Source organism: Calliopsis andreniformis, chromosome 2 (genome assembly GCF_051401765.1).
Source record: "Calliopsis andreniformis isolate RMS-2024a chromosome 2, iyCalAndr_principal, whole genome shotgun sequence".
NCBI lineage: Eukaryota > Metazoa > Arthropoda > Insecta > Hymenoptera > Andrenidae > Calliopsis > Calliopsis andreniformis.
Genome location: NC_135063.1, coordinates 11,801,205 through 11,810,376, shown reverse-complemented (window position 1 = coordinate 11,810,376; position 9,172 = coordinate 11,801,205). Strand labels below are relative to the sequence as shown.

At 42.5% G+C, this 9,172-nt stretch overlaps 1 protein-coding gene across 1 annotated transcript in view; it reads left to right on the top strand.

Moving 5' to 3' along the window:
• The first annotated feature begins 674 nt into the window (after nt 1–674).
• The window catches only part of Calpc (calpain C), a 42,069-nt gene continuing 33,571 nt past the window's right edge, over nt 675–9,172 (top strand). The window contains exon 1 of the mRNA XM_076392704.1: nt 675–797. Coding sequence (XP_076248819.1) covers nt 789–797 — 9 coding nt within the window. The 5' untranslated portion in view covers nt 675–788. The remainder of the gene's footprint in view (nt 798–9,172) is intronic.

Sequence of the window (9,172 nt, the reverse complement as noted above, 5' to 3'; positions counted from 1 at the left end):
CTGAGAATAGACCATTACCCAAACCCAAGTATCAACCATAAAACTCCAAAAAACAGTTCTAGCTTTTACCGCCAAATCCATCTATCACCAGGTGGTAAAAATCCCAAAAAACTCTTACTACCCCTTCCATCTGTAACTTTCACCAAACCCTTTCTACGAACCCTAGGATTAACCAATTTCCAGCGTTCTGTAGCAACACATGCATAAACAAAGTTCGATAGGCCGCGGTAGGACAAAGCACTGCAGGTCGTCCATAGGTGGGGAGGGTAGGGAAGGAGAGAGAGAACTGGCGAGCGAGTCGAGCAGCGTGCAGCGAAAGAGGAGGAAGGCCAAGCCGGGATCTGGTGATCGGGTCTGGATCCGCGACTGGCAGTTCACGGACGGCTGGTAGTCAGCGCGCAGTCAGTCAAGTAATTCACCGAGTCGGCTGTGCACACGGGCCAGCGACATGTTCCTTTCGCGTGTCTCGGCTCGCACGAGTTCCACCCGCACCGTTTGAACGCTCGCGCACGCCGCCCGCCTCTGCTCTCACGCGTACGCGCACGACTTCCGCCGCGACGGGGCTTAACTGTGATTGGTTTTCTGCGCAGTGGGGTCGGCGTCGACGAAAGTGCAAGTGCCAGCCGCCCGTAAGGTCAGTGTGTGCGTAAGGACCGATCCTTTCTTCCGAACCGGGGGAATCAGTGTGATAAAGTGAGAGGAACCGACGCGACCTTGGGGAGGATCTCGCCGAGGACCTCCGCGAAGAGGTGACAGCCTCGAGAGAAGCGACCGACACCCAGCCACGGATGGTTAACGTGAGTACCAGAGCCTTTCGACGAGTTTCTAGGGTGAATGTTAAGTCCTTGCTGGGGTGAGAGACAGTATTACTGTGCCTGAAATTATTGTGCTTTGCGTAGCAGATTTGTGTAAGGTAAATGTCCTGATACCTGAATGCTTAAGATGTCAAATGTTCCAGAACGTAAGCAATCTATCATTGTATGTTCTGATATTTGAAGTGTTTGGATTCAGAAGTTGGGATACTATTTTATGACGCTAGTTTTTGTTTTTAATTAGGTCACTTAATATGTTAGAATTGGAACCTAAAATTGCATAAAATTAACGTTCGTGTTCAAGTATTGGGACATGGTCAATTATTGAAATATTTGCCTTAAAGCACAGTAATCAGCGCAAGTGAAGTCCAAATGAAGGCTGTATACAGTGGTTCCGCGGTTGTTGGCCATGGTTCGGGACCAGATTGCCATTGCTTCTAGGAATCCCTGAGTGTTTTCTTTCTTCGAGTCGTTCGTTTCAGAATAAATAAATAGATAGAGTAATAAAGAATGAGTGTGTAAGGTTGAGGCGTTTTCTTCAACTAATAAGAATTTTTCCATAACTATAGCATTAAAAAACTTTAAATATTAATTAAAATACAGAAAGAAGTTCGTAAACCAGTTGCTATTTCCTATAAAAGTGCATGAAACGAATTACTGTGTGCTAATTATTGTACAATTATATTTTCAGTAGTTTATGTTAAGTTTTCAATTCGAGTACCTAACTTAAAGAATCGAGATTATAGAAAAAATAAATATTTTCAGTTTTGTGCAATGCTATATTCTGTTACATACAAAAATAAGGAAAAGGGCAGGCAGGGAGACACAGTAATCGGTCCCTACATAGTAGTTGGCATTCTCATACCCACACCCTCTGCGGATTTGTGTGGCGAACCATGAGGCGTTTGATTGCTTACATTGTTTACACGTGTGTCGATTACAGCGTCTCAAGTCTCGAGTTGATCTCGCGAGTTTGTTCTGTCGGCTTGACTCTAAGCGCACACAACTGGTAATCGATGAACGACAATTTTATCAGCTCTAAGAGACATAATGAATTCTTCTTTTTTGATGTCAATTTTGTATGTCTCTTAGAACTGACAGAATGATTGTTCATCACGTGTGACGCGTGGGTCACTGCTGATATACAATACTTTTATAGTTATACAGCAAAACTATAGCCTGAGTGTTTCTGTTTCTGAGATATTAATAGTCGAAGTACTATTGTAGTACGATAAAGATCTTCAGAATTTTACGAGGCAGTATCTATTATACTTCTACTTCCTGGCTAGAATTCTTTAGCACATGATTCTGAATAGGAATTAATAAAATTGCCGAGTATACATATATGCATGAGACTGAGTTCAATTAGTGTACACCTATCGGTACTGAATTATAAAAACATCTCCCTCTATTAACATTCTTATTCTAAACTTCGAGCATCTAAGATCTTAATCATCTCGAAAAATACCTTGGAATAATCCAAGAAAATTCCAGGTCGTCACTAAATATCGATTATACCCTCTCTACCAATGCATCTGATCATCCCTGAAGTCTAACACTCAAACTTGGACACATTTAGTCGCTTCATTGCGCCATCCTCGTCCGATTTCGACACAATGTAACAAAGGCAGTAGAGGCTCGGAGAAAGTAGTCGACGATACTTATGAAACCATTCGCGCCATTTCCTACGACCGGAACAGAACCAAAGACGAGAAATGAGATACTCGAGAAATTCGCTCTTGCATGCATTCTGTCTCGCTCTTATCATATGTACACATACACGAGTCGTTAATAGGTGGTTCAACCGTTCCGCGTTTCCTGGTCCCTGGGCGCCCCTCCGAACGATGGCGATGCTTGAGCCAACTGCAAAGGAAATCCATTCGTCGCGGTGCACTTGTCTCGCGGTAAATCGTCGACGGTGCGTGGGCTGTGGAAGAAAGGAATTCTTCGTTTTTCGCCACACTTCGGTAAACAATCCTGCGCGGACGAAAGATGCCAGCGCGCGCTAAGATTTCCCTTTGCGCGCGGCACAGTAGTAGGTCATTATGGGATTTCTAGCGAGGCGCGCCATGCTATGTGACCAGAATGATTTCTTTACGTGAAAGTCACCCTGGAATGGTGCACCGAATCCAACCGGTGAAATGGAAACTATTCGATCCGCGTGGAATGCGAACGTGCTGCAAACAGAGTGTTGGATGACTGACCTTAGGGTACGTGGCCATTTGAGAGTCAAAATAGCGTGAGTTGTTCTTGGGAGTACTTTGAGACAGTGTATTTACTATTAGACACTGCGTTTAGGGTAATTGAGAGCAAGTGTCTGAGATGAATACACTGAGAGTACTCTGGAGAGCAATTCACGATAGTTTGACTCTCGAGTGGACAGGTACCCTTAGTGCTGAATGGCAAAGGACAAACGTGAGAAGTTATTTCGTGGAAAACTATATAGATTAGAGTGTCCTGTGTCGTAAAGGATAACTATGATAGGGAATTGTGGTCAAAATAACTGATATCACTATTTGTACATATTTTCTAATCAGAGTCATTGTTCGCTGACCTTTTTCAATCTCTCCAGTAGCTGCATAATCCTGTGCTCGTAGAAGTTCTGATGTTTCTGGCTAAAGAACTGATCCAGGAGACGAATTTTTGTATCAACCGAATATTTTCACTTGTTTTTCTGAACCAGGGGATAGAAAAGTTACTTTACTTTGGATTCTTTAGAAAGGAGATAATGAAAGTTCCCTTTCACTGTCACTATCAAAGGCTTTACTTAATGGGTGTAGAGATAGCTTGAAACGCACGCGACACTGTTTAACTAAGCACTTACACCGTGTTTGCGCTTGTATACAACGCGTGGTTCAGAAATGTTTGCATAGTCGAGTCTCTTAAGCTGGATACACATGTTCCAGCGAAAGCGAGAAAACGCGTGTATCTTCTGAAAGTCTAAACATGTAGCAGCCACAAAAGAAGCGATAAAGACCTGTGATTTTCTTGCGACACCATTCTCACCTTGGAAAGTCATCTCTTTAATTTAATTTCCTGACCACGAGCTTTCGTTCACGTGATCGAGAGCTAATCTGATCCTCACTCGATTAAACTCTCCTGCTTCCGTTGTTCGAGCCTCTTCAAGCGATCTTAGTATGTAATCATTGCTCTGTATTTCTTAACTTATCAACAACTGACATAAAAGTACTCAGTAAAACTCGTAAAAGTTGGAAGAAAAAGAATGAAATTTCTTTGATCTGACGAATAATAGTCGCCGCGACCCAGAGATCGACGATGCAACCCAATAAAAAACTGAGGTTCCACGTGAAATCGTTCTGACCTCGGTCGAATCGATTTACTCGGGACTTATTAGTTGAAACTCGTAATTACTTTGGATTGGAATATAGTCGGTACTAAAACTCGCCAGATACAACGTGAAATCGTTCCAACTCCAGCCAAATTGAATTGATAATTTCTCAAGTTACCGTGACCGTGGAAGGTGGTCGCGATACTCGAATAAATGTCTAATTAATATCTCACCTGGCGCATTCCCATTCACTCGCTCGGAAATTTAATCTCATTTTACGCATGTCTGTGCCTAGATTCAATTAAAAAAAAAAGGGAACAAGAAGTAAGGATCAGAGGTTCGTTCCGCAGTATCACAGCAAGAACATTTATTTATACAGCGAGGTAGAGAAATTTCTTCCTCTAACTGGCATTGCGTAACGCTGCGCGAAAAGGAGATCTATCCTGAAAGCGATCTTGCATTCTTCAAGATCCTGCACCGCGTTCTACGACGGTTTCATAAGGTGCCCGCATACGATTACGATAAGGTTGACAGTGGGCGGTGCGCGAGGAGACAATGCTTCGTGGCCATGCGAAGCATTTTTCACCTTTCACGTGCGACGCCCACATTCGGGCATCGATTCTTTCATACTGTTCATGTCTACGCGGCTGGTGTAACCGTACACGCGTCTCTCGGTTCATCTTGCATTCTATTATGGCAGGTCAGTCACTGTGTCTCCCTTTGATGTAGTGTCGATGTAGGCGAAACGCAAGAATTCGTCGTTCATTCCACATTTTTTATCAAAATTATAACTTCTGTTCCTTGCACACCAAAGTCATAAACAACAAAAATTTTCGAGATATTGACGTTTAAAGTTCAGTACTGTCTTATAGACTTGTTCAATTCATTTAAGCAATTTTTTGAATGCCCTTTCGTCTTTCTGAAAGTACTGTGCACAGGAAAAGTATGCCATGGAAAACTTCTGGACAAGAATTGGCTAACTTTGACTGACGATAACTCCGTGAAAAATCATCGTAGGATCATAATCTTTTTTAGTAATTACAGCCTGAAGTCTTGACTGTAAGATACTATGCATTAATTTTAAATTTAGTGCACTTCTACTACTGTAGCGCCTGAAATCTGAAGGCATGTTGATCGTATTGAAAATTCTAAACTTTGACGAAATGCATGGACTTCGAAAAATTTTTTCCGGGGATGCCGTTTGCAGGAGCATTAAGTATGATCCTTCCCCTTTAATTTAAAAAAAAGATGAAGTCGCTGCGATTTTTTTTCGTAAAGTTACAGCACTTTAAAGGAACCCTTGCATTTTTGCAGTACATCGGGTAGTTCCAACATATGACAGAAATGCAAGGGTTACTTTAAAATGTTGTAACTTTGCGAAAAAAAATCGCAGGAACTTGATCTTTTTTTTAAATTAGAGCGGAGAGTTCAAAGATTATGCTACCATAAACAGCATTCTCGAAAAAAATTCTAGCCAATCGGTGTATCTTGTCAAACTTTACAGTTTATCATACTGAAAATAGCCAGCTTTGACGAAATGCACTAACTTGGAAAAATTTTTTTTGACGATGCCGTTTACAGGAGCATAAAATTGGAACCTTCCCCTTTACTTTAAAAAAAGAATCAAGTCGCTATGATTTTTTTTCGCAAAGTTACAGAATTTCAAAATAACCCCTGCATTTGTGTCATATGTTGGAACTACCCGATGTGTTGCAAAAATGCAAGGGTTACTTTAAAGCGCTGTAACTTTGTGAAAAAAAATCGCAGCGATTTGATCTTTTTTTTAAATTAAAGGGGAAGGATCGAACTTAATGCTCCTGTAAACGAAATCCCCGGAAAAAATTCCAGGTAGTCCGTGCATTTCGTCAAACTTTGGAATTCTCATTACGATAAACATGCCTTCAAATTTAAGGCGCTACAGTAGCAAAAGTGTTCTAAATTTAAAATTAATGCATAGTATCTTACAGCCAAGACTTCAAACTGCAATGTAAAAAAAAGATCATAATCCTACGATGATTTTTCACGGAGTTATCGTCAGTCAAAGTTAGCCTAACTTTGCCCAAAATTTTTCTATGCTATAATCTTTTTCAGCAGTGTATAACTTCTATATTCTAGATATGAATGAAGGCCTTAACTCGAATTTCTCGAAAACGTGACATAGATCGTTCTGCCTTAAAGCCAATGCACACGAGCGATATTTTGACACACGATTTCGTCACGATCATACGTTCTTCTTCGTTTTCTCATTTACAAACACCAAAAACAGCTATATGATTCCAACAAGATCCTGCGTCAAAATATCGCTCGTATGCGTCGTGCTTTAGAGCCACAGACGAAAGCAGAAACAAGCCTTCCCAACATAAAAGTATTGTTCCGACAGAAAAATTCTCTCCGAGTGGAATAAAACTCCAGACTGACGTCAAAGCTCGCGGTGGAAAGCGAGTTCGGTTATTGCTCGATATCACGCATGTTTTAATCTGGGTCGCCGCGTGTAACGTTTCACAGCTGGCCGTATCTGTCCCGTTACAATCAGCGCCTCTCGTAATTAACCAAACAATCGAACATCACCTCGTGCTCGCACTTTCCCGCGATGAAACTGTACCTCGAGCGATGACCAAACCGTGGAACGAGAAGAAAAACATCGTGATCGAGTTCTCGCGTGCGAGCGCTCACCTGTTCGTACCGATTCCTCGGCGCCGATATGGTCGAGGTATCTCGAACTCGACCGACCACGTTTCTACCTCCACGAGATTCTCCCGCCTCGAAAACCGGGTCCTCTTCTCTCCGCGACCTCGAAACACACAAATTACGGAGGCACCGAGCGCGGATGCGCGCCGAGAGAGCCAAGAGGGAACCGACTGGTCGCACACGTTCCCCGTGTACCCGCGGTCTTCCTCGTCGTTGTCAACCAGCCGAGGAATTCCTCGCTGTCGTAGAAAGTCCCCGAACTCTTCCGATCGTCTGGGTCTCTTGCTCGTTTTCCCAGGATTTACTGCTTCTTTTACTGGGGAGAGAGATTCGTTTCTTTCGCTTCGTTAGTGGATGCTAGTGGTCTGAAGGAGAGTTATTTCTAGGGAAATTGCTGACTCTGCAAGGATTATTTTGAAGGAATTTAACGTGTAAGAGAAATTCTATATGACGTAGATATTTTTGGGAACGTAACTGTGGTTTGTTATAGGGAGGTTATTTGTATAATTTTAATATGGAATTGAGGATGATTGAGTAGTAAAATCTTTCTTGTTATGTATGTTAGTCTGAGTGACAGAAGTGAGAAAATTAGCATAATCTTGAAGTAAAAGATACCTTTAAGAGACAGAGTGTTTGGACACGTATAGTGGCACTTGTGCCTGCGAAATATTTCGAAACAGGTGTCATTGGTACCTTTTCGCTAACGCAGTGTTACGGCATATGAGAAAGCGGTCTCAACCAGACATTTCCGTCGTCTTCATAGACGGACTTAAAACACGTTCCCCATATTTAAAGAGGCAAGACCAAGTAACGAGTAATGAAGGTTCGTGGAGTATCCAGCGCATGGCGAAAGTACGACTCGGAAAGCGAACTTTCCTTGGGTTGTTCTTCCGAAATGTTGGAGGGACCATTGGCGTGGTGCCCTTTGGAGCGAGAACAGTTGAACGTTTAAACGTTTGAGCTTCTGACATCTAAATGCCTGGACGCCCCCACGCCTGAACGTTCTTACATCTGAGCATTCCCAATATTTGAGCGTCCCAACATCTGAGCGTTCCCAATATTTGAGCGTCCCAACATCTGAGTGTCCCAACATCTGAGTGTCCCAACATCTGAGCGTCCCAATATCTGAGCATCCCAACACTTGAGCATCCCAACACTTGAGCATCCCAACACTTGAGCATCCCAACACTTGAGCATCCCAACACTTGAGCATTCCAACACTTGAGCACTCCAACACTTGAGCATCCCAACACTTGAGCATCCCAACATCTGAGCGTCCCTAGCATCTGAGCATCCCAACATTTGAGCATCCCAATATCTGAGCATCCCAACATTGGAGTGGCTCAACATTGAAATGCCCCAACACTAGAGTGTTCCAACATTGGAGCGTCTTAACATTTGAACGTCCCAACATCTGAGCATCCCAACATCTGAGCATCCCAACATCTGAGCATCCCAACATCTGAGCATCCCAACATCTGAGCATCCCAACATCTGAGCGTCCCAACATTAGAATGTCTCAAGATTCTCATATCTGAACGTCCCCACATCCACACATCTAATCGTCCTCCCACCCTAAGATCTTCACATCCAAACAACGAACGTCCCTAATATTTAAACATTTGGAACCGTACTACATAGAATACTCGAAAACTCCAAACCTTTTTCAAGAGCAAAGTAATTCTAATATTCAGTATCGATTCACATTAAACACGTTCTTCTTAAAAAACACATCGTATTAGTAACTCCATCTACTTTACTAGCTTCATCCTCAAGTTCCTGCCACGAGTAATTGCCTAAGAATATTATAAAAAGTGTGTTCGAGGTTTGAAGCCATCAAAAACGTTTCAGAGGAGCATGCCTTCGAGAAACATTAAAATAATCGTTCAGAAAGAAGGAGCTTCGACGCTTTTCTTACACGCTTGGGTAACAAAGAAATCGATTCTCGGGACCGAGTGGACTTTCCGATTAATCCTGCGGATGAAGTCCGAGCGAGAGAGCAACAACCTCAGCGAAACGTCTTTAGCGCTGTCGAAGAGAAAGAACTCGACTTGCTGGACGAGTCGTCGTAAATCAGAATCCCTTCAGGATGAAATTAGTGTCAGCTGAGGAGTACCGTGGTGGCGCCTGTCCACATCGAGTCGCCCACGGACTTTGAAGTAATGGTTGTTCTTCAGGGCAGAGCTTCAGCAGGCCCTGAACATAATATTTCACAACAAAAGGTTAATTTAGTACCCCTGAATATTTATATAAATAAAAAGAAGCTTTTTAATATTCCTCGGTATAAGCTCGTACTTACCACCAATTGTACTTCCAAACAATGAAATAGTACATCCTCTGAGAGCATTCAAAAAAATTACATATGCATATGTATTTATCTTTA